At 35.0% G+C, this 25,761-nt stretch overlaps 1 protein-coding gene across 2 annotated transcripts in view; it reads right to left on the bottom strand.

The window, feature by feature from the left end:
- Positions 1 to 2,177: 2,177 nt before the first annotated feature.
- The window catches only part of zormin (spectrin and immunoglobulin domain-containing protein zormin), a 264,807-nt gene continuing 241,223 nt past the window's right edge, over positions 2,178 to 25,761 (bottom strand). For both annotated transcript variants that reach the window (XM_090387636.1, XM_090387637.1), the window contains 8 exons: positions 24,901 to 25,084; positions 21,396 to 21,659; positions 18,096 to 18,276; positions 13,019 to 13,064; positions 10,252 to 10,405; positions 6,774 to 6,966; positions 5,091 to 5,291; positions 2,178 to 2,627 (listed from right to left, as the gene is read on the bottom strand). In XM_090387636.1, the coding sequence (XP_090243762.1) occupies positions 2,224 to 2,627; positions 5,091 to 5,291; positions 6,774 to 6,966; positions 10,252 to 10,405; positions 13,019 to 13,064; positions 18,096 to 18,276; positions 21,396 to 21,659; positions 24,901 to 25,084 (1,627 nt within the window). In that variant the 3' untranslated portion in view covers positions 2,178 to 2,223. The remainder of the gene's footprint in view (positions 2,628 to 5,090; positions 5,292 to 6,773; positions 6,967 to 10,251; positions 10,406 to 13,018; positions 13,065 to 18,095; positions 18,277 to 21,395; positions 21,660 to 24,900; positions 25,085 to 25,761) is intronic.

Below are 25,761 nucleotides of genomic sequence, written 5' to 3'. Positions count from 1 at the left end.
CTTTAGTGCAGTAAGCAATTAATGTGCATAGTGTGTTGGGACATCCACTGCCACTGTTGAGCACTCTGTATGGCTGGGGGGAGAGAGGGGGACTAGCATAGGTGTAGATTGAACTTGCAGTTTCTGGACTGATGAACTTTTGCTTTACCTGTGGACTTCATGAACTGATATCAAGAGAACGCAGGTGTTGGTAAGGAGGAAAGCAAATTTTCTCAATTTTATTGAGTTTATATGTGGTCATATTGCTTGGTCTTTTTTTTTTTTTTTTTCCTTATTTAAAGCATACTTTATCCTTATGAAGTTGAAAATAAATTGAAGGCTGTGTACTTGTGTCATAAAACACATTGCCTTTGATTTAGAATGCTGTAGTGGCCAGTTTAACTATAAAAATGTAGGCATATGGAAATAACATATTTTCCAGATGAGATGTACCCACACTTTAAAAGGAAAATTTTGGGGAAAAAATATTTTATTGTATATAGTTGAAAAAAATTCACAAGTGAATTTTTCCATTTCGTCATTTTATGTTGAAAGAATGTCAATGTAAAATGAAGCTTTTTCTCATCTTATGATACCAATAATGTCATCATACTCTTCATTATTAATGTTATGGTCTGAACTTTCACTTTCTCCAAAGAGTGCATCATCTTTAGGGCCGTCAAGGGTATTACTGATTCCACATTTCTTGAAAGCTTGCAACTGTCTTGTGTTTCACTAATTCCCCCACTAATTTTTCACCCATTCACATACCTGGATAATGGTTGGTCACTCCATTCATCCTTTTGGTGTCAAAATGGTGGCTCCATCCATTTTGGTTCACTCCTCACACAAGAATAATTTAAAGGATTTGTTAATTGAGATGTCCAATGACTGCAGTTGGCTACAACTAACTCCACGTTTAATTTAGCAATCATCCTTATTGTTGCCCCTGTTATGTATGATCTGAAATAGTCTCAATAAAATAGATAAGCCTTTTTAAAAGGGATCTGGATGTTCTGACCTTACTGCCTATAGTCATGGCTAAAGATAAAGACATTGCCATGTGTGTGTATAGTAGGTGCATACACCTTCAGGCCATAAGGCAATATAATTTAGGCGCCTCCGTAGCCAGCTGGGAAGGAGCAGCAGTGCGTAGCACACACACACTTCTTGATTAGACCGGGGTTTGAGCCCGTCACCACCAAATACGGAGGATGTGGAAAGTTGGGGGAATGACCACCGCATATCCCGGAGCAATATGGCCTTAGTTGCTAATGCTCCTAAAAACCAAATAACAACAATGCAGTATAATCTTAGGTAACATTTTTCAGATGAAAAAGTGCCTTATTGTCCAGAAAATGTGATAATTTCACGTTTAAGATATAAGACCTGAAAAGCATCTTGTGAATAACAGCTCTCATTAAATGTGAAAATAACATGCTACAACTGTGTTGTGAAATATTTGTTGTGGGTGGGAGGATACATGTAAATAATTTTAATTGTCAGTAAAGGTGAACAGAATCAGCAAATTGAAAATTATTCTATATGATGCTTCCATCTAAAATGGCTTGCAATGCAGTACATTATTTACATAACATATGAAGATGATGTATTTTTAAATATTACATATATAAAATTAAAGATTTTTTAATATTTAAATTTTTTAGGCTTTTTTATACCTAAATTGTACAACAATGGCTAACAGGCACGATTTTGCTCTTTTGATTTTCAGACTATTTTCATTCTGCCATCTATTACAACTGTGTCTACTATTTCCTGATTTCAATTGCATACGAAAAGACCTCGGAAAACATAAATTTATATAAGTACTCCCACGAGTCCACATAACAAAATGTTAATTTGTGTGTACTCTTGCAAAAAAAAAAAAAAAAAAAAACAGAGAGAAATTTTCATATACTTTGAGACAGCTGCCAGATAAGAAGGGTTTTACATCATTATGATGGTAAATAATGAAACAAAAAACAGTGCTTGATTAATAATAGGCCATGCAATTTTTGTGGCAGTATACAGATTGAAACATCACACCAGTTAAGGACACTAATAAATATTAACATAATGATTATATTGATGAGACTTACTCATTAGAAAAAAAAAATAGCATTTATTGTACAAAAACTGCATTTCAGATAATTGAAAAGACAGGCAAACTGTTAGTATCCTTTACCTCGATGCTCTTCATATATTTAAAAAAAAAAAAGTCATTAGTTAAATATTAACTTTGTTTTACTGGATGTCAGCCTGATAAGTGATTGGCAAACTGATTTCCTTTCTTTGCTCCATTCTATTCACAGTCATTTCTTTATATGCAGTGGTCCTATAGGTAGTTGCTGAAATGCTGTCACTCACTAATAGGTCTGCAGTGCATCGAGCTTCTCCACCATCATTTGTGGCTTTTACTGTCACTTTTCCAGAATGTTCTGGTGAAGCACTAGGAATGAATAGAGAGTGAATTGCTCCATTTGATGTTATTTGTTGTTCAACGTTATGTTCCATAGGTATGTTATTATGAAGCCATTCGACATTAGGCAGTGGTTCGCCACTCACTTCTACCTCAAGGTGGATACTCTCTCCTGGCTTGTAACCTTTGGCTTCAAGAAGACGAACAAACTCAGGAGGTGTACAGTTAACTGCAATAGAGAGATAGTATAAAAAATTACTGTTGTATTTAATGAATAATAAAGATTATATTTTTATTATATGAATTAACAAAGTATGTAGAGACTAGTTTATACATGCAAGAAAGCATACTGCAGCATTCAGATGGTTGTAGTCAGCACTGGCCCTAGTGGGTGTGCAGGGTACACCTGTTTCCACACTAAGAGAAGCCCTGCATAGGTTAACAAAATATGGGATACAAAGTGTGATGCTACCTTCGTGCATTGGCTCTGCACTGGCCATTGCAAACTCCAGTTTTGGTTCTGGTTGTAGTCTTCTAAATGAAATAATTTTTAAGTAAATGTCAGTGCTTAGTGGAAGATTTTAAAACTGAAACAATAAAGTTGGACTTTTGCCAAAATTTACTGGTTGTTTAATATCAGCAAGATCAACTCAGTTGTCGAATTTCATCACTAGATTATTTTTAGATTTTATGATGTTAGATTTCAAACATAAAAGTATTCCCAAAGTTTGGAGATTTGAAAGAAGAGCAAGGTGAAGTGGTGCAAATCACATAATGATTAAAAAAAAGTTTAAATGATTTGACTGTTTTGCATGTGGACTGCATAGTGAGATCATAATCTTGCTCAATACAAAAATCATCATCCACAGTTTTTAGAATTGGGGAAAAAGTGCAGCTTTTGATGGCCTGTTTTACTGGATATCAGTCTGATAAGTGATTGGCAAACTGATTTCCTTTCTTTGCTCCATTCTATGGAGCAAAGAAATTGTATTGTATTAAATACAATTTAATATTTTGTAGCTAATTGGGTACACATATATCAAAATTTCATCTCATATTTTACTTTATATTCAATAGGAGATATCCTATTTCTTTACTAGAAGAACCCTATTTGTAGCTTCTCTGTGCCAACAGAGAAACCAATAAGAATTATTATACAAGGGTTACTCAATAAAAAGTTATCTACCTTGGTAATGAAGAAACAACATAACCTAATTTTTAAAATTTTTTTCTCAATATATATCCCCTTAAATTCAATGTCTCCTCCATTTGAGATCAAGGAGCAAATACCTGGGTAAAAAAAAGTCTGTTCTTGGTTCTGAAAAAGCCATTTACAGCTTCCTCGAGATTACTGAAAATTGATGTCTGTGCAAGTGTTTCTTCCAATTTATGAAGAGGAAATAATCACTAGGGACAAGATCTGAGCCCTACAGCTCAGATCTTGTCCCTAGGATCTGTAGGTGATTTAACTCCTAGAATCTGAAATCTCTCAGAGCAGCAATTTCTTTATGGGACTTGTGTACAATGGCCCTGTCATAAATAAACAAGGTACCCCATGTCAATTATTCCCTTCCCTGTTTTTTATGGCCCCTTTTAATATTTGAGAACAGTAGAATAGGCAAATCCAGTGACTGTTTTCCTGAATTTTTTTTAAGCAGTGGCAATCCATGGTGTTTCCACTGTATGGACTTCTCTTTTTTTTCTGGATCCCAGATGAATCCATGTTTTATCACCAGTTATAAGTCTTGGAAAATTTTTGGGGATCTACATCATGTATACACAAAGTTTCCTCACCAATTTGAGCTCTGCACTGTTTCTAAAAAGTTGTGAGCATTCTTAGTGCCCATTGAGAGCTGACCTTTACCCAAGTATTCATGGAGAATGGTCAGTACTAATCCCTCTGAAATATTACATTCTTTGGCAATCATGGACAATTTAATAATGTCTATCCTGCATATAACCAAGTCTTCAATTTTTTTATGCATTTCTGGAGTTGTCACTTCTGTTGGTTGTCCCAATTAGAACCACATGGATTCTCAATCCCATTTAAATTACCTAGGCCAAAATTTTATCTGATATTCATGAGGTGTAGAATTACCATATACAGTTTTCATGCATTTGAATAAACTTTGTTCCATTCCCATCTTTTGTAAAAAATTTTATGGCCCGAGGCTCTAGTTTTGTTGACATCCATTTTTTCTTTTGGGTTGGCTACTTTAAATCGCTTCTGTTTTTCCATGCTTCATTGTATTGAGCTAGACCTGTCCAAATAAAATACAGACACATGCGAGTATGATCAAATTAGTTTTTTAAATCTCAAACACATTTAGAGTCAAAGTAGATAACATATTGAATTGAATGCCCCTCATATAAATGGATATGATAATTCTGAGAAACAACCATATTGACTATTATAATACAGATACAGATACCTTTTTCACTTCTTTATTTATAAAACTTAGGTTTAATTTCTGAAATACAGTATTTATAAAACCTATGTTTAATTTAAAACAGAAGAAAATGGTGCAAAAATATAAATAATTACATGCTTATGTAAGAGTGAAGCTGGCAAATTTGATGATCGCATAATAATGTTCAAACTAAAATAATGTCCAAATTAAAATAAATCTCGTATAAACAGCTCTATTAATTATGGTAACTATTATTTGTTCTAAGCTGAGGTTTCACTTACTTCTGACAAGGACATCAGCTGTACAGGTAGCAGTGCCTGCTGAGTTGGTGGCAGAGCAAGTATAGGAGCCTGAATCACTTTGCTTTGCTCTAGAGATCCTAAGACAAGCTTTCCCATTAGAAAAACTAATTGTCATCCCTGGTTTATAAGTGGGTAATTCTACATCATTTTTAAGCCATTTTATACTGGGTTCTGGGGAACCTGTAAATAAAGAAGTAATATTAAATTATAGTGTGGAAGACACTCTCATTAGCATACTGTTTAGAGTGCTAATGCATGAGTAGTTAAGACAACAATCATATACTGAATTTCAGTTGTTAGCAAGAGGTTTACAGTTTATTAATAATAGCAGACAACCCCCTTACACCCCTGATTAAACTGATTCCTGAATTTTGAAGTCCAAGGCAGATAACAGAGGTGTAGTGAGATTATATGATACCCAGGACAATGCAATATATTTGTGTTTTCAATTATTTAAATACAAAAATAATTATTACTGTTTTCATTCACAAAGAACCATTCACAAACATAAAATACTGTTCACACAATGAGGGGTAAAAAAAAAAAATAATGTATTCATCTTTATTAAAGATGAATACATTGATTATACTGTATTAAGCTATAAATAAAAATAAAATCTAAAAAGATCAAGTTTCCTAGCCCTTTAATGGTGCAAATTGGTCAATGATGTCATTAAAATCAATATTCTCTAGAGTTTCATTTTTTACACTTAGCAGGACTGGATCACTAAATTGATCTTGTACCACTGAAATTAACTTTTAACTCATAGTGCCCAGTGCAAATATCTGTATTGCTCCCATCCCAACATTATTGCCACATTGTTTAGGTATTTTTGTCCCCCCCCTACACAAACTGCTTCTATCAGGGTGAAGATCACATTTTAAGCCATAAAAATTCTTAAAATACTCCAACCACTTTAAAGTGAACACACAATAGCTTACAAAGTTTGCAGTGTGAGATTATATTTATGGCATGGTAGGAGTCAGAAAGTCACAAGATGACTGGAAATTAGCAACTATTTTATTAATAATTAGCAATGAACTCAAGTTTTTCATTTTTTCAGCAGGATTACTGCACTTACAAACAACACCGATGCAGCAACTTTCATTTAATTATATGAAGTGTGGAGGACTGGTTGGTCCTTTAATGCATTTTTATGGCCAGCAGCATTTCAACTGCCTGGTTAATGCAATAAGGTTTTATCACTTAAAGCAAAAAAAAAATTTCTTCATAACAAGTTGTCCTGGTATCATATTACTAAAAGTAGTGCAATACCACACCATTTGCAAAGGGCATCTGCCATTTATTAAAAATAATCTACTGCTTTCTGAAAGAAAGACCATTAATATACAAAACAGACTGTCATAGTAGTGACTCTCCACTGGTGAAGCGTTATTTATTCGAGGTAGTACAATACCATGGCAACTCGTTGTGAAGGCATTCACAATATGATATAACCAAAATGATGCCAATTTAATTAATTAATTTAATTACTTTGGTAGATGACTATGTTAAAATGATGCTTTTGCACTAACCTATATGAAAGAAGACAAATTATTTCTTTATAAAAATTTAAATGACAAAAAATCAAGGTGATGAACCAAACTAGCCTAAAAAACTAATTAATATTATATGAAAAAATTATATAACATTTATTCTTACCTTCAATCTGTCCCTCGAGCTTGATCACCTCTCCTTCTTTAACAAGGGCACAATTAAGGGGAATTACAAACCTAGGAGAGGTTCCAGAAGGCCTTAATGTAGTAGTAACTAGCGTTGATGGTAATTCAATAGATAGAGGTGAGCTTGATCCCCTGTTGATCATACTGTGCAGTCTAGATGTCCCACCATTTACCTATTAGGAAAGACATTTTAATGAAATAATTAATGTGATGTAATTGAATTGAAAAACAAGATGCGAGGATTAATAATTTCTCTAAATATAACATACACTAATAATTATTTTCAATTTCTCCTTTAGAGGCAGACTGTCTTTTCTAAGTGAGCATTTGAAAAGCTTGCTCTAAGCCCTTTCAGATCAGTCACACACAATTTCCCAAAGGTCTGTTAATATGGTGTATTCATTCAAATAGGACCAAAGCTTTATACAAGGCACTTTTAAACTTAGCTTTAAAACCAACTTGGCTGTATACTGCATAAACCCTTTGCCATATTTCTAAGATAATAGTAAACTAAATATTATTATTATTAGCAGTAGTAACAAGAAAGCAAGCTTATAAGGCATTAGCCAAAAAAAAAAGAACCTTCCCACATCACTTGTTCATCCCCTCCAATAATTTGTTCAGTTCTTCCTTGAATTTATTCAAACTGACCACTCTCACAGCACCAGATGGAAATTTGTTCCAACAATCAACCACCTGCTGGCTGAAGGCAGCCTCTGCACATCTATCCTGCAACCATCCTTTCTAATTTGAATTGATGCTCCCTTATGTGTGTAGCCTGAGCATAAGGAACAATGCCATCAGTAATGAGCTTGTTCAATTCCATTCAAAGCCTTAAATTACACTTATTAAAACAAATGTTCAATCCTTCGCTGATTTCCCTATACCACTTAATGCTACACCACTTTCACAAATTGGCTATTAAATAATATCTTCTCAGAGAAAAGATTTTGCTTTTGTTTGTTTTTTCACATTGCACTGCTTTTTTTTCCTAGTTTTCACATTTCACATTTCCTAGTTTATAAAGAATTTTGGAAGCACCAGTGAAAAGTCAATCATGTGCTTGTTGAAACTACCTCATCTCCTTTGCCGGCTAACCACATTGAAGGATAATGAAAGTTAATTTAACAAATAAATTTGAAAAATGAATCTGAATTAATGAATTTAATATAAGATTTTATTTTTCAGTTTGTTTTTCGAATTTTGTGAGAGCAATACCATTACAAGCCACGAAAGCAATGTAGTCTAGTGTGGGAAAGTCAGTCAGGGATGAGAACTTTCATTTCTACAAGTGCAAATTTTAGTTAGTATATTAAAAATAAAAATCAAGTAAAGTTTTCTTTAATCAAGTAAAGAAACTGGTACTATTTCAACACAGGTATTGAAACAGTTTCAGAAATAACATTTACACTGCATTCCATATTTCTATCTATGCTGCTGGTGGGAGACAAGTTGTCCCTCTTGTGACAGTGACAGAGCTTGGACTTAGGCTTTTTAGAAATGACTACATTATCCACAGGTCGACCTAATGTAATATTGCTTTTAATCAAATAACATCACCCAGTAGGTGAATTAATTATTCATTAAAAACTTAAAAGCATTGTTGTGACCAGTTTCAGAACTATTTTGTTCCATCATTAGACAACAAAAACAGGTAGCCTCACTTAGCGACCTTCGGCCATCACAAAATATAAAAGTGGTAATGAAATGAGAGGACATCAGTAGGAGATATTTTGCACTAAAGACTTAACAGAACATATTTTGCACTAAAGACTTAACAGTCTCCATATGTGTAGAAGGTTCAGTAAAATAGACTTTTGTTTTATTAACTAAAAACATATAATAATAATTTTACAGTGTCTGGCATTTAAAATATGGCTTCATATCTGGACAAATGGATGGTCTCCTTCAGCCAAAGTTACTGTCTGTTATAATTAGTCTATTAAAATTCTTAATCTCTAAAACTGGGAGAACTTTGCTTTGTTAAGATATAATTGGATGCCATTTACAGTGGAACTAACTGATGATGTTACCAACAGCAAATTCTAAATGGGATGCATTCAAGGAAGTAATCATGGAAGCTACTAGGCTTTTCATTCCGATTAAGAAATACTGTTCAACGTTTAGGCCTAAATGGATGTCAGATGAACTAATGAGACTCATAACAAAGAAAGAAAAATGCATGGGATGCATATAAATTATCAGGTGACACATAAGCCTATGGTAGACATAAGTCTGTAATCAAGTCAAGAAGGAGATTAGGCAAGCGAAGGATGATTATGAGAAATCTTTGGCAAAGGATGCTAAGAAAAACAGCAAGAACTTTAGTTATATATAAACTCTAGAAGGAAGGATGAATCAGATTGGTCCACTTGATATTGATAGTTTGACTGTTGATGATCCTGCTCAGATAGCTGACAATCTGAATGAGTATTCTGCATCTACATTCACACATGAGGTGTTATTAAGGGAGGAGAATGCAAGTTTATCAAATTGTAACAGGGAGCTAATGGATTTTGTAATAACCAAGAGCAAAGTGTATAAGGCCTTGAATGGGTTGAGCAGGCTCAATTCTGATTGCTCAGATTTCAAACTTGAGGAGGCATAAATTCAAATTGAGGAAAGACACTTGTAGAACAGATGTACGGAAATTTGTCTTTAGCCAGCGGGTAGTTGATTTCTGGAACAAACTTCCATCTGTTTTTGTGGAAGTTGATAGCTTAAATAAATTCAAGAAGGAAACAAAGGTTTAGAGCAGGAGTGGGCAACAGCCGCCCCGCGGGCCACATCCGGCCCCCTCGGTAAATGCATAAATATAGAAAATCCATACCTGACTACACTCGCCGTAAACGTTCGGCTTAATTAGGTTCAATCGGGAATCGCGGCCAATACAACAGTAACCAAGTGATTCTACGCAGCGTCAAAGAGTTATTTCCTAATTATTATTGTAGCATCGATCGAACGAAGTTCCTTTGGGTTTGACTTCTTATTGAAAAAAATAATATTGGTGCGAGATATTTTATGTTTTATGCCTTTTCTAATTATTACAATTTTTAATTTAATATAATTTATAGCCCATAAAATGAGCCAATTAAAAAAAAAAGAAAAATTGATGCCGAATGCCGCATTTTCAATGATAATTGGACATTCAGATATTTTTTTTAAAAATACATTAATAATTTGGTAATTCAAGTAATAAAACATTTTTTAGGTTCTGATTTTTTTTATTAAATCGTTCAATCTATTCCGGCCCACATCATGATGCGAAAATTTCATTCAGCCCGCATCATGATATGAAAATTTCATTCGGCCCGCTGACGAAAAAAGTTGCCCACCCCTGGTTTAGAGGGAATGAATGTGTGAATATTTTTTTTTTTTTTTTTTTGGCTGATGCTACATAAGCTTGTTTCCTTGCATCACATGCCTCTACTATTACCATTACTATTACTACTACCTACCTCTTGAAAGTCTTCTTCAGTTGAGTGAAGCCTGACATTAGAAATATGCTGTACACTATGATTTTCCATTCGAGTTACTTCTGTAGTCTTGTTCATAGTGCCGCTGCTAGTTTCTAGCGAAGACATTGCTTTGGTCGTGTGTATGGAATGAATGCTAAAGAAAATATAGAAAAATAATGTGTGTAATGGTTGACTAAGCATTGCTCATTGAAAGGAAAAAATATCCTTGAAAAATATGTTGCTGCTTTTATCATAATTGACAGATTGAAAGAACTCTGTTAATTATGAAAAAGATAGCAATAGTTATTAATTAAAAGTATATACAGAGTTGGAGTCAATGTGAAAGTGCAGCAGTGCATGTATTTAAGTTGACCATAGTTCAAGTCATGTGACCACTGAATACAATTAATAATATATACCGAAGCCTTTAACAGCTACAAGATGATCTGTAATAGAGCCACAGAAAAGGTTCAACAGGCAAAGGCAGTTTATGAGAAATTGCTAGCACACAGAGCAAAGAGGGGTGATAAGGAATTCTTCACATATATGTAAATGCTAAGAAGAGCAGGACAGATTGGACCTTCACCAGCTGCCATTGCAGATGAACTCAACAGTTATTTTGCCTCGATATTTACAGATGAAAAACCTTTTGTGGCAATGGGAAATTGTGGGAGCAAAGTTGAAAAATATGTAATTAATGATATTGAAATTTCGCAAGATTATTTAATGAAAAAACTTTCGAGCCTACAGGCCAGTAAGGCTCCTGGAGTTGATGGAATATACCCTATAATCTTAAGGGAGGCGGCAAGTGAGTGCATTGAACCATTAGGCTAATTATGCGAGCATCACTAGACTCTGGGGAGATTCCGTTGGATTTGAAAAATGCCATTGTATCTCCCATACATAAGGGTGGTTCTAAGAGTGAAGTGGGAAATTATCGACCTGTCAGTCTGACTTCAGTGGTAGGGAAAATCATGGAGGCAATGATCAAGGGTGGGATTCAGGATTATTTGGATAGAATTGAAATTCTCAAGGATACTCAGCATGGTTTTGTAAAGGGAAAATCATGTTTAACAAATCTGGTTTGCTATTTTGAAAGGGTCACTCATGAGCTGGATTTAGGAAATAATTTCAACATTGTTTATTTAGGTTTCAGCAAAGCTTTTGACTCAGTCCCACATGAGCGGTTGCTTTATAAGCTGGAACAGGTTGGAATCACTGGGAAAATCCTTAGATGGATAGCAGAATGGCTTCAGGGCAGGAGGCAGAGGGTTGTGATAAATGGATATTCCTCAGATTGGGTTGATGTAAGAAGTGGGGTTCCCCAAGGATCAGTATTAGGACCACTGTTGTTTTTAATTTTCATAAACGACATTGATGAAGGGATAGATGGTGTGATGTCTAAATTTGCAGATGATGTTAAAATTGGTAGAATAGTTAATGATCACTGTCAAGCAAAGCTTCTTCAGAGAGACCTAGATAGACTTCAGGAATGGTCAGAAAAATGGCAGCTATGCTTTAATCCAACAAAGTGTAAGGTATTACACCTGGGAAACAGTAATCCCAAAATAACTTATTCACTTGGTGGAGTTCAACTAAACCCAGTATCATAACTTGGGTGTTAGGATACAGTCAGACGAAATTCTCTGAGCATTGTAAACAGGTAGCAAGGAAGGCCCATGGTGTCCTATCGAACTTTTGCAAGTAGAGATAGGGACGTGATAATCCCATTATATAAGGCTTTTGTTAGACCACACTTGGAATACTGTGTTCATGGAGACCGCACCTAAAGAAAGACATCGAGCTTCTTGAAAGGGTGCAAAGACGGGTAACTCGCCTTGTGAGATCGGCAAAAGGGCATCCTTATGAAGAAAGACTTCGAATATGTGGTTTGCAGAGTTTGGAAACTAGACACCTTAGAGGAGATTTGATTGAGGTGTTTAAGGCTCTGAGAGGCATCAGTAAAATGAATGAGGATGAAATTTTCAAGATTATAAATGATGCTAGAACTAGGGGACATAAATTCAAGTTACGGGAGGAGATGTTTAGATTGGACTGCAGGAAGTTTTATTTTAGCCAGCGAGTTATAAATTACTGGAATAAGTTGCCTGCATGGGTGGTAGAGGCTGGTAGTTTGGGGAAATTCAAAGGACATCTGGATAGTACCTTCAGGTGAGGGAAATGCATAGGATGATAGGTTAAATTTCCTTTTCTTTTATTAATTATTAGGTTTTTTTTTTTTGGTTTTTTTATTAATTATTGTTTTATTCGTTTTTTTTTTTTTTTTTTTGGCTGGTGCAGCATAAGCCATAGGCTTTCTTGCACAGTGTGGCCATTACTAATACTAATATATATTCTTGTCAAATAACTAGTTTTACAGGATGCACAAGATTAGAGCCAGAACATCTTAAAAATTTGAAAGGTGCAGTGCAAAGTGTATGTCAATACCATTATGATTCAAAAAGTTTATCAGCAATTTTTTTCAGAATTAAAATATTGTAACTTTTTTTGTCATAATTAATATAGCATACCATTAGAAATACCACTGATGCAACTGCACAGAGGCCTCAGACATAACCATAATAGCTTTAATAACCTCTTGGCTGCCAGAGCTAGACTTGTGTGGCTATTTCATTAACTTCTTAAATTAAGAGGTTAAAATACAGATTCAATCCACACATGTTTTATATGTTCTGCTTTCAGGTAACATCTAAATACCATATATCAAAAAAAATCACCATTAGGTTTCAAATTATGCAGCAATTACCTCTTGTTTTCTAGTCCATTAATTAAAGATACCTCACCAAATGGCTCTGGAAAAAATTAAAGATAAAACAATAAAAATTTTGTAAATATTATTGATTTACATGAACAGTATAAAATTTTTTCAAATAGCATGAATGATCTTTCCTAATTAGCATTAAAGAACCAAAAATATTACACAATGGCAATTTGAAATTTTTTGAGTTTTAAACATGGGAAAGTAAGATAAAATTTTAATATAAGTAAATAAGTTAATAAGTAGGAAAAATTTAATATAAATAAGTTAATAAATAAAATTTTAAATGCATTCATATTTACATGTCTGACTATTAATATTGGCATATTCTTGGCAATATAGTTTTTGAAGTTTGTCAATAGGCAAATATTACTGTAAGATTTATTTTATTGTTGTAAGAGAGTGCTTATATAACAGCTAACAGCATCCTTTTCATCTGTTCCAGTGAATCCTATTTGTCATTTATTTTCTATTATTAATATCCTAGATGTGTTCGGTAAGTTTTTTGTCAGGAAATAACCTTTTCTATCATATGAACTTAAAAATGTACTTCTTGATCAGCCTATTGTATAAGCTTGATCAGCCTATTGTATAATTTTTTGTATATTTCTGTTTTAAATAAAATATGCTGGTTGTTGAATTATTATAAGATTTTTGAATATTAAAAACACATTTGGTAAGAGCACACAGTCAACAAAAGTATGTGTTGCAATTGATTATCTGCTGGTCTCTAGTTTTCAGCTTTTAAACTGACTTCTGAAAAACACTGTATATTTATCTTGCATATTATACAATGCTATTAAATATAATTAAAACACACTTAAACTTCCATAAGCAGATTTTCATTCTGAAGACCTCAAAAAAAAGCTGTTTGTTTCACAATGAAAAAAAAAAATAAAAAACATCAGAGATACTGTTTTATATATGTAGCAGCCTAAGGAGATATAGCTGTGCAATCTTCTTCTTCAACTTGGCATCACGTTATCACTTAGAGACAAGAATGAAGTATTTTAATTGGCTTTAATTTATATATAAATACATCCAAGAGCAATAATTCCGAAAAAAAAAAAAAAAATCAAATCTGAGTCCATGGTCTTATTTGTAATTTAATTAATTTCAAATCTGTATAAGCTACAATAAATTCTTTGTCCCCTCCACCCCCAAACACAGCTGAAATTACAAAGCAAATATCTTCCAGATGCTCAAATATATATAGGTGCTCAAAAAGCTAGAAATTACTCAGTCAGCTTGGTATGCTTGAAAGTAAAAGTATTTGATTTAATTTAACACAATTATATTTGGTGGCTATAATAAATATATAAAAAGGAAAATGTTTGTTGTTGTTTGTTTATTTGGTTTTTAGGAGCATTAGTAACTAAGGCCATATTGCTCCAGAGATATCGGTGGTCATTCCCTGACCTTTCTGCATCCTCCGTATTTGGTGGTCATGGGCTCGAACCCCGGTCTAATCAAGAAGTGTGTGCTATGCACTGCTGCTCCTACCCACCTGGCTACGGAGGCGACAAAAAGGAAAATAATTCACTCTTATATTCTAAACAAAATTACATTTTAAAATTATGAAAAAATATTATGATATTATGGGAAAATGCTATATTCACTTATAAAGATATAAATCACTTTGCTGAAGAGTTCTTCTGGCTAAGACTAAAGGATTAGAGGAGTAATGTTAATTCTTCAGAAGTTATTTAAATATGAAGGGGGAGTATAATATAAAGGGGGGATACAGATCTCCAATGCTGTAATTTAAAACAGCTGTGATACAGAAAAATAATTTTGAATATTCATGGCATACCCTGTGAAAAATTAGATGAAACTGAATCTGTCTGATTTCCTTCAGATTTGACCGTGAAGTGATGTGTTGGGTATGGCCAATCACATAGATGTGTACACAAAAAAAAGTGTGAGATATCATCTATTTCTTATTGGCTAAAAGCAATATACCAACAGAAATCCACGAAGAAATTATGGCTGTGTGATGAAGCAGCAACATCTGAAAAGAGTTCATAAAAATTATCATAAGTGGTGTTGATTGTTTAAAGAAGGAATGAGCAAGTTGTGTCCATGAATATCAGTCACTTCTGTTAATGCTGCTGAAGTCGGATTATCATGTAACTGCAAAAATCACCAGTGAAATGCTTAATATTTCTTATGGTGCAGCTTGGAATATCATCAATTAAGAACTGATTTCCATAGAGTATTAAGCAGATGAGTTGGAATAGACTGGATAAGACACATTACAATATCCTCAATACAACTCTGATTTAATACCTTCAGATTTCCATATGTTTTCTCACCTTAAGCAATATTTTGCAGGAAAACATTTCCTTCAAAATATTGAGGTTTATCAGCAGTGCAATAATGGTGTTGAAAGTAGTAGTAGTAATAGAGGCAAGAAAGCAAGTGAGCTTATGTAGCACCAGCCCAAAAAAAAAAAATTTTCACACATCCATTCCCTTTAAAAGTTTGTCCAGTTCCTCCTTGAATTTATTTAAGCTATCAACTTCCACAATGACAGATGGAAGTTTCTTCCAGCAATTAACCACCCACTGGCTAAAGGCAAATTTCTGCACATCTATTCTATAACTGTCTTTCCTCAATTTGAATTTATGCCCTCTCAGGTTTGTAATCTGAGCAAGCAGAAGAATCCCATCAGAATTCAATGTGCTCAACCCATTCAAGGCCTTAAACACCTCAGTCAGATCACCTCGCAGGTGCCTAGTGTTCAGTCACTGCAATTTTCAGAACTTAAGCCTTTCTTTGTAAGAGAACTCCTTCGTTCCCCTCGCTAATCTTGTTACCCTTCTCTGTACATGCTCAAACAACTCTACATCCTTCCTAAAATGAGGCCTCCAGACCTGTATGCAGTACTGAAGACGTGGCATATAAGTATAATGGTACATTCCTTGTAACAGGGTTTTGAAAATTACTTTGTACAATAAACATTTAAGTTATTTTGTAACTTTTGAAGACAAAGAAAAAAAAAAGCATTTTTGAAGCAAAAAAAAGCATTAGAGACATCTGATTTGAGACTTTCTGATCTGGCTTTGTTTATATTTATACAAAGGGTACTAGGAAAGTTTTGCAATACAGCTTTGTTTATTTAATTTTTTCAAAGTAATTTCCTCTACATTCAATACACCTCTCCATCCTCCGAAACCAATCTTTAAACCAGTTCTGCCAAGTTTCACTAGGGAGTAAAGCACACTCGTTGTCCCAAGCCCGTAGAAGGTCCTCATCACTGGAAAACCGCCTCCCTTTTAGCTTCATTTTCACATGCGGCAACAGTGCAAAGTCGCAGGGAGCAAGGTCTGGACTGTAGGGAGGATGCTCGAGAAGTTTCAGTCCTGTCGTGGTCAAATATTCGATGCAGGCTTTGGCGCGGTGAGCTGGAGCATTATCGTGATGGAGGTACCAGGTGTCCATTCTTGACTTTGGCCGCAGGTTCTTCATAGATCCAATGACTTTAGGCAGGCATTGTTCAGTATACCACTTAGCTGTGACTGTCTTCTGCGTGTCCAAAACGACACGTTCCACAATTCCACTCGATTTGAAAAATACAGCTATCATTTTCTTCTTTACAGATCGGGATTTTCTGACAATTACGGGTGTGTCGTCATCATCAAAGACCCAAACTTTGTTTTGAGCCTTGGTCGGCAGATCGTAATAGTACAGCCAAGTCTCGTCACCTGTCACGATGTTGTTCACATACCGAGATTGTCCCTTATCAAACTTTTTTAACATCTCCCGGCACCAAGTCACACGTCGTGTCATCTGCTCTTCAGTCAGTTGATGCGGCACCCAGAGAGAACAAAGTTTCTTCACGTGCAAATGATCTTGCAGAATCGAACGAATTGCTGGTGCATTTAGACCCAAAGTATCCTCTATCTGTTGGTAGGTCACTCGCCTGTTTTCGTCAAGCATTTTCCTCACAGCAGTAACGTTTTCCTCCATAACTGACATTCGTGGCCTTCCCGGCCTCTCAGAATCCTCCAGAGTGAAATTTCCCCTTTGGAATTCTCTATACCACCTGAATATCGTTGTACGATGTGGACAATCATCATCTAGTGCAAGAGTCATTTCTTTTAAGCACTGGTCTATGGTTAAACCACGCACGAAATTATACCGCTAAACTGGCCTTATCTCATTTCGTGACCACGATGCCATCGCAAGCACTTTACACTCTCACTACTAATGAATAACTGAGCCCATCGACTTGGCGCGGTGGCTACTATGCACGTATGAACATGTCTCAACATGCAGCAACAAGCAGCTTCCTGTGATTCATTGTTGCGTCATATTGCAAAACTTTCCTAGTACCCTTTGTATATATATATATGGAGGATTTAATTTTATGCCATTTCATTTGATATACCTCACACCATTATACGTCCACTTCATTTTTGACACATTTATGTAGTTGGACTCCAACACTACCTTGTTGCTGCTGCTCTCTGAAAAAAGTCCCATGGAACCTGCTATAACTTGCATTGATTTATTATTCAAATTCATCCAAAGTTTGGGGTTTGTTCATGTAAACCTCTTCTTTTCCCTATCCCAATAAGAAATCATATGGTTAGGTCACGGCTACTTGCTGGCCATTTTGTTGGACCTCACTCACTGATCAAGCTTTCACTGGATGTATTACCCACCTTTCAAAGAAATAATATTCTGTGTGTTTTCCCACTCTTAAGACAGTTGGCCACACATAATTTACTAACATTTTGGTAAAAAAACCACAATGATAAAAATTCAGCACTGTCAACTTGACTTATCATCTAACATTCACAGCAACAGTTATCCATTATAAAAATGTCTGAATTGCACCTGCAACAATTCAAGTTTGGGGGAGAGAGGGATTTAGTTGAGTATTAGGAGAAATTCAGTAATTTTTAAAATGACTCTACAGCAATTGTAGAGCATTTACATAACACTAAAAGTAAGTTTGGAATGAAAGTGGTGGTGTAATGTTTAGGGGAGGATTGGTTAGTTTATTATCAAGAATTCAATACTCTTCTGGTTCCATGAAAGAGTATTAGATACTTGCCTTCCACAGCTAATAGAGCAGATGAAGTCGCTTTTCCACTATCATTTTCTGCAGTAACTGTGTACCTTCCTGCATGATAGGATTTAACTTGTGGAATTACTAAGGTATGTCCACTGCCACTCTTACTAATTCTGTAATCCTTATCTATGGTTATTGGAGAACCTTTGAAAAACCATTCCACCTGAAAAATGATAAATATGAACATTTAAATTTTCATTAAAAAATAGTAATAAATAGGGTTAGATTTCACATGTCAACAAATTTTGATTTTTTTTTTTGTTTCTTTGAAGAAAGAAATTAAAAAATTAATTTTTCTCAAGTTGTGAAAATACCTGCTATGTCTTATATTCTATAAAATATGCAATGTAGGCCTAAAATGAGATAAATAAAGAACATCCACAATACTTTTTTAATATATCACTGGCAAAAAGAGCAAAGAGTGGGGATCAGAAATTCTTCACATATATAAATGCAAAGAAGAGAAGGACAATCCAGATCAGACCACATGCAATGGACATGGGATAGTATTAGACACTCCAGTTGATGTTGCAAATGAACTCAACAGTTACTTTGCATCAATATTTACAGAAGAAAAACCTTTTGTGTCAATAAGAAATTATGGGAGTGAAGTTGAAAAAATGTAATTAACGATGTTAAAATTTCACATCTTTATTTAATGAAAAAACGTTTGAGCCTACAAGCTCAAAAGTTTCCTGGGGTTGATGGCATATACCCTATAATCTTAAGAGAGGCAGCAAGTGAGTGCATTGAACCATTGAACATATGAGGGCATCACTGGACTTGGGAGTGATTCTGTTGGATTGGAAAAGTGCCAACATATCTACAATACATAAGGGCAGCTAAGAGTGAAGTGGAAAATTACCGGCCGGTTGGTCTAAGTTCAATAGCAGGGAAAATCATTGAGACAATGATCAAGAGTGGAATTTAGGATCATTTAGATAGCAATGGAATTCTGAAGGATACTCAGCATGGTTTTGTAAAAGGAAAATCATGTTTAACTAATCTGGTTTGCTATTTTGACAGGGTCACTCAAGAGCTGGATTTAGGAAATAATTTCGACGTTGTTTATTTGGATTTCAGCAAAGCATTTGACTCGGTCCCGCATGAGCGGTTACATTATAAGTTGGAATAGGTTGGAATCACAGGGAAAATCCTTAGATGGATAGCTGGATGGCTTTAGGACAGGAGGCAGAGGGTTGTGATAAATGGTTATTCCTCAGATTGGGTTGATGTAAGAAGTGGGATTCCCCAAGGATCAGTATTAGGACCACTGTTGTTTTTGATTTTCATAAATGACATCGATGAAGGGATAGAGGGCATGATGTCTAAATTTGCAGATGATGTAAAGATTGGTAGAGTAGTTAATGACCACGGCCAAGCAGAGCTTCTTCAGACTGACCTAGATAGACTTGAGGGATGGTCAGAAAAATAGCAGCTATGCTTTAATCCAGCAAAGTGTAAGTTATTGCACCTGGGAAACAGTAACCCCAAAATAACTTATACAATTGGTGGAGTTGAACTAAAGCTGGTAGTGGAGGAAAGGGAGTTGGGTATTACAATATGGTCAGACATGAAGTTCTCCGAGCATTGTAGACTGGTTGCAAAGAAGGCCCATGGTATTCTATCAATGATTTATTGAACAATTGCTAGTAGAAATAAGGACATCATAATCCCATTATATAAGGCTATTGTTAGACCACACTTGGAATACTGTGTTCAAGTATGGAGAGTGCACCTAAAGAAAGACAATGCGCTTCTTGAACAGGTCCAAAGATGGGTAACTCGCTTGGTGAGATCGACAAAAGGACGTCCATATGAGGAAAGACTTCAAATAAGTAGGTTGCAGAGTTTGCAAACTAGGCACCTCAGAGAAGACTTGATTGAGATGTTTAAGGCTCTGAGAGGCATAAGTAAAACGAATGAGCATGAAATTTTCATGGTTGAGATGTTTGATTGAGATGTTTAAGGCTCTGAGAAGCATAAGTAAAATGAATGAGGATGAAATTTTCATGGTTATAAATGATTTTAGAACTAGGGGCCATAATTTCAAGTTACAGGGGGAGATGCTTAGACTGGATTGTAGGAAGTTTTATATGCAAGTAATTTATAACTCTCATGGCAGCGAGTTATAAATTACCTACGTGGGTGGTAGAGGCTGACAGTTTGGTGAAGTTCAAAGGTCAGCTGGATAATTACCTATGGGAGAAGAGAAATGCATAGGTTGTCTATTTCCTTTTCTCTTATTAATTATATATTTTTAAAATTTTCTTCTTATTATTATTATTTTATTATTTTATTTTTTTATTTTATATTTTTTTATTTTTTGTTTTTTATTTTATTTTATTTATTATTATTATTATTTTTTTTTTTTTTTTGGCTGGTGCAGCATAAGCCATAGGCTTCCTTGCATCATGTGGCCATTGCTAATACTAATACTAATATATCTTATATTGAAAAACTTGTTATATTATAAAAAAACTTTACAAAACAATTTAAAATTATAAGAATTGATATATCTTTAGTTATTGAAAAAAATAATTAAATCACATTAATCAGTAAAATATATAAAATCACTTTATTCACATTTTCTCCTCTTCTTTGCCTGTCATTTGTACCCCACATCTTGGGCATCTCTTATCACAGTCAGTCTAGTAATAGTCAGCTAGTAGCATTGCAGAGTTCCATTTTCCTTGGTATTGCTTCTCCATCACTGAGATGTCCTGTGGAATCTCTCACCATGCTCATCAATTAATGCACCACAGTTGGAAGTGTAAATGCAATAATACCTGGGTTATATAAAGGTGTTTTTACAATTTGTTCCATGACAATTAACACCAGACCACAAACTTCAGAGAAAGGAAATTGCCTCTGTGATTAAAAGTACAACATAAGGCAGATAAAGAAGCTTCCTTTCATGAGTTCTCAGTGATCATGAAATGTGGGCACACCAAACAATAATCCATGGAGTGGTATCACTTAAACCTCCCACATAAAAAGTTCAAGACAGTTTCTGAGAAACTGTCTCAAAAAAAACTGTCTTGAAGAAAAGTGATATCCACTCTCTTCTGAACTTAAAAGGTGATTTTGGCATTTAAACACATCTTTTCATATTTTTAAAAGATAAGTTGAAATCCCCAATTTTGGTTTTTAAAACAAATTTTTTTACAGAATCTGAAAGAGAAATATAATGTCGTAAATAATCCAGTAGATGATATAATGTTATATTTATCAATTAAAAATAGTATATAGTTAACAGAGACAAAATGTAAAAAAATTTACCTGAGGAATAGGTCTTCCAGTAATTACACATTGAAATTTTGCTTCTTTGCCTTGCCTAACACGTTGATTTTCCAGAAACACTTCAAAGTGGGGTGGGGTCTCACCAAAAGTGAGTGAAGGCTTTTTTTTAGGTGTCACATTCAATCTACAGTAGCACTGTGCATGGCCTGCTGTGTTAGAGGCTTTTACTTGATAAAGTCCCTTGTTTTCACAGCTAACCATCAGGATACTAAGAGTAGCACAGCCATATCGATCAAAATTAATCTGTAATTGAAGAAAATAGAGTGAATTACTATTTACATGAAAGTATCCCCTCTAGTAACTTTAGGCTGCTAATAGTAACTTAAATTAATAATACTGAGTTGCCAAGCAGTAAACTTTGAATATTTAATATAACAAAGACTACATGGCCTGTGAAATATGAAATTACTAATTTATTTCAAAGGCCATAGTCTATTAAAAATTTAAGTCTTATCTTCTGCATGACAATTTACATAGAACTACTTAATTAATCACAAATCATCAAAGATTTGCTAATTGAGACTGCCCACTATATAAGCCCAGCAAGTCCCAAAACACAGGCTGTCAGAGTAGCAACTCATTTAAAAAAAAAAAAAAAAAGCAGACTAGCTTTTTAATGATGCTATTTGTTTAAAAATAGTGTTTCTGTAGGCAGTTTGTAGGGAAGTTTGTTCTATCTTGAATTTATAAAAGCCATAATATGTCAACTGAAATTCCATTGATTGCCAAATACCTTGGAAAAATAGCCCTCAGTATCACTAATTTATTTTGTAGGCCACATTGTTTCTGTTATATTAAATATTCAAAATATTAACTTAATACGGACAAACAGATTAAAAAAGAAATACTCAATAATATACTGTATATCCAATTTACTACTTCCATCCCAGAAATATACACAAATTTTCCACTGTACTAATATAGTTGAGTAAACATCTCTTAAATCAACAAAAAAGGTCAGAAGTTAAATTATGAAAATGCAGGATATCAGGATACTGTACATTGTTTCTAATATTTTCTCCCAAGAGATATAAAAATTCCAATTGAATGCAGAAACATTATGAGCATGTCTTATACAACATTATAAATGACATACAGAAGTGTATGATGCTCCAATGAGATACATTGGCACGATGCAATACAAAAATGTATGTTTCTCTGTAAAATTGCATGTATTAAAACTCCTCGGGCTAAATGGTTGTTTCAATAAACAAAATAAAAATTTATTTATTTAATTATTTAGCAGTTCACTTAGTCTGTTGGCATAATGATCAAGTGGTGTTATACAGGGTGTTTCAAAAGTGATGGTCAATAATTTAAAGGTGAACTGTACAGATTACAATATGCAAAAAAAGCCTGGTAAACATGGATCCTTAAGTGAAACGTTTTTGAGATACTGCACATTTCTAGTTGGAATCCACCACTGACAAGATGAACTGTACAGAGTTGGGATCCACCACTGACAAGATGAACTGTACAGAGTTGGGATCCACCACTGACACTTGTTTGTTTAGGTTCGGTTTTGCTCATTCTCTCCCATTCCCCTCTCTCAATGCTGACACTTGTTTGTTTAGGTTATGTTATGCTCATTCTCTCCCTTTCCCCTCTCTCAATGCTCTGAGATGTAGCAGGCATACTAGTACTTGTCAAAGGATAGTCAACATAGAAAGAGGTTACAGTAATGAAGAGTACGTAGACATGCACTTCATGTATGGTAAAGCCAATGGCAGTGCACTTGAGGCTGCACGTTTGTACCAAGAAGCATTTCTCTGCTGAAGGCAACCCAACAGGTGCACATCCATCAGGGTACATCAACGCCTTAGAGAACATGGGCACTTCGCACATGGAATACGAGCAGGTAGGCCCAGAAGCATAACACTGATGTCGAGGAAAGGGTGTTAGAAAGAATAGAACAAAATCCAGGAATTTTGACAAGGAGGGTTGCTCTGCAAGAGCATGTACTGAGTCAGAGCAGTGTGTGGTTAATTTTACATTGCCAATTACTGTACCCCTACCATATCCAGCATGTACAAGGTCTCAGCAATACAGATTACCCTCCCAGAGTGAACTTCTGCCAGTGGATGCAACAACAGCCCCTAATTTTTAAACAATGTTTTGTTCACTGACGAAGCTGGGTTTACTCGTGATGGTATTTTTAATTTTCATAACTGTCAGGTTTGGTCTGACGAAAATCCTAATGCAATTCACAAGTCACGACATCAGCAATGTTTCTTGTTGAATGTCTGGGCAGGACTACTAGGAGACCGTCTAATTGGACTACACTTTCTGCCAAACAGGCTAACAGGAGAGTTGTACCTTCAGTTCCTGCAGAATGTTCTTCCAGACCTCCTTGATGATGATGATAATGTTCCACTTCAGCAACGTCAGAACATGTGGTTTATGCATGATGGTGCACTGGCACATTTTGCTCGAGTTGTGACTTGGTATCTAACTAGAAGGTATGGTCAATGGTGGATAGGTAGAGGTGGGCCTGTAATGTGGCCTCCCAGATCACCAGACTTAAATCCAATGGATTTTTGTTGTATCTGGGGTCATGTAAAAAGCTTGGTGTACACTTCTGGCATTAACACAGTTGAGGAATTACGGCATCAGGTTGAAGAAGCCTTTCAGCAAATCAGAAATGACCCAGGAATTCCTGAGAGGATTCACAACTCAATGCAGAGAAGACTACAAAGCTGTGTACGGATGCAAGGACAGCATTTTGAACACCTCTTGTAACATGTAACATCTGTAAAATCCTGTGGTGTTGAAACCAAAAATTAAAAATGTATTATCTTATGTTTAATACAACCACCCTTAGCAAAGGGTTCACAGCCTTTTGCTAAACTAGTGCTTTCATAGTCAGTGGCAGATCTTAACAGAAAAGGTGCATTATCTCGAAAATGGTTCATTTGAGGCCCAATGTCCACTGGGACTTTTTTGCTTATTTTAGTTTGTACTTTTCACCTTTAAATTACTGACAATCATTTTTGAAACACCCTGTATAGACATTCACGCATATAGTAAAAATATCTCAATATAATTTCATGTCAGTACAGGGTGGAACATTAAAGTAACCTACAGGTAATAAAGGTATACAGAGCGGTTACTTTTAAATGTGCCATTCTGCATTAATGACTAGGACAGTAATGTTAGGTCCTTTCAGGTAGCAGTACAGTGGATAGTGCTGCTGCATAATCTCTCTTTCATACTACAGAAAAAATCATTCCCATCAATGGCCAAAGTTGGGAAATGCTTCTTGATGGAAAGAAATTTAACAGGCCTTTTACACACCTTGGTAGAATTAGTCAATATTGGGAAAGGGGTGCAGAGATTTTTGTCCTAGAAACTTATATTTCTCCATCCTGAAAAGCAAGCAAACCTACGAAAGAATACCTAAAATTTACAGATGTGATGTACTGATGAATGTGAGCGAGAGTTTGGTGAAACATATACTTTTATTCACTGGGTAGCTTAGAAGTACCTGATAATCTTTAGAATCTTCAATCTTTTGTCCATCCTTATACCATGTTACGGTAGGTAAAGGTTGTCCAGCTACCTTGCACTGCAGTTGTACACAATTACCTTCTTCTACGGTTGTATCAAGTAGCAATTTTACAAACAGGGGAGCAGTAGTTATTCTCTCAGACAGCATTGATATATGATGACTAGAAAAATAAAAATTGCAATTAAATAAAATGAGGTTATTCACATATGGACTCTGTAAGCATTGATTTACTAAAAAAAAAAAATAAAAATAAATAAATAAAATAAAATAATAATAATAATATATATCCATTTAACATTGGAATATATTCTTACAAATTAGACTGATTCGGTTAACATTTAATTATACCCATCAATGAAAGATTAAAATAGGATCAGCTATTAACCGTTAGGAAGGTGCTTAAGGGCGAGGAAAATTTCTCAGAAGGACAGTGAACTTCGACCCACAGAAAGAAGGTCAGAATTCTTCGAAAAAGTCCGAGCCAGGAGTATGGAGAAACGGAGAAGGTCCAGGACGAAGGAATTAATCAGGGATTATATTAAAATAAGGGGTGGGGGAGAATTTAGGACCAAATGGGATATATAAGGATTTGTTCGGCGGGAAACGTAGAGAGAGTTTGTGGTTTAGAGTGAGTTGGTGGTTTGGGGGGAGAGAGAGAGAGAGAGAGAGAGAGAGAGAGAGAGAGAGAGAGAGAGAGAGAGAGAGTTGGTCGTTTATAGTGAGTTGGTGGATTTAGAGAGTTATTAGTCGTTTTAGAGTGAGTTGGTAGTTTTCAGAGAGAGTTAGTGGTTTTAGAGTCAGTAGGCCATATTAGAGTGAGTTGGTCGGTGAGTTATT

This window comes from Mastigoproctus giganteus, chromosome 13 (genome assembly GCF_048544385.1).
Source record: "Mastigoproctus giganteus isolate SK-2022 chromosome 13, ASM4854438v1, whole genome shotgun sequence".
NCBI lineage: Eukaryota > Metazoa > Arthropoda > Arachnida > Uropygi > Thelyphonidae > Mastigoproctus > Mastigoproctus giganteus.
Note: the sequence above shows the minus strand (reverse complement) of the source record. Positions and strands in the feature narration are given on the sequence as shown.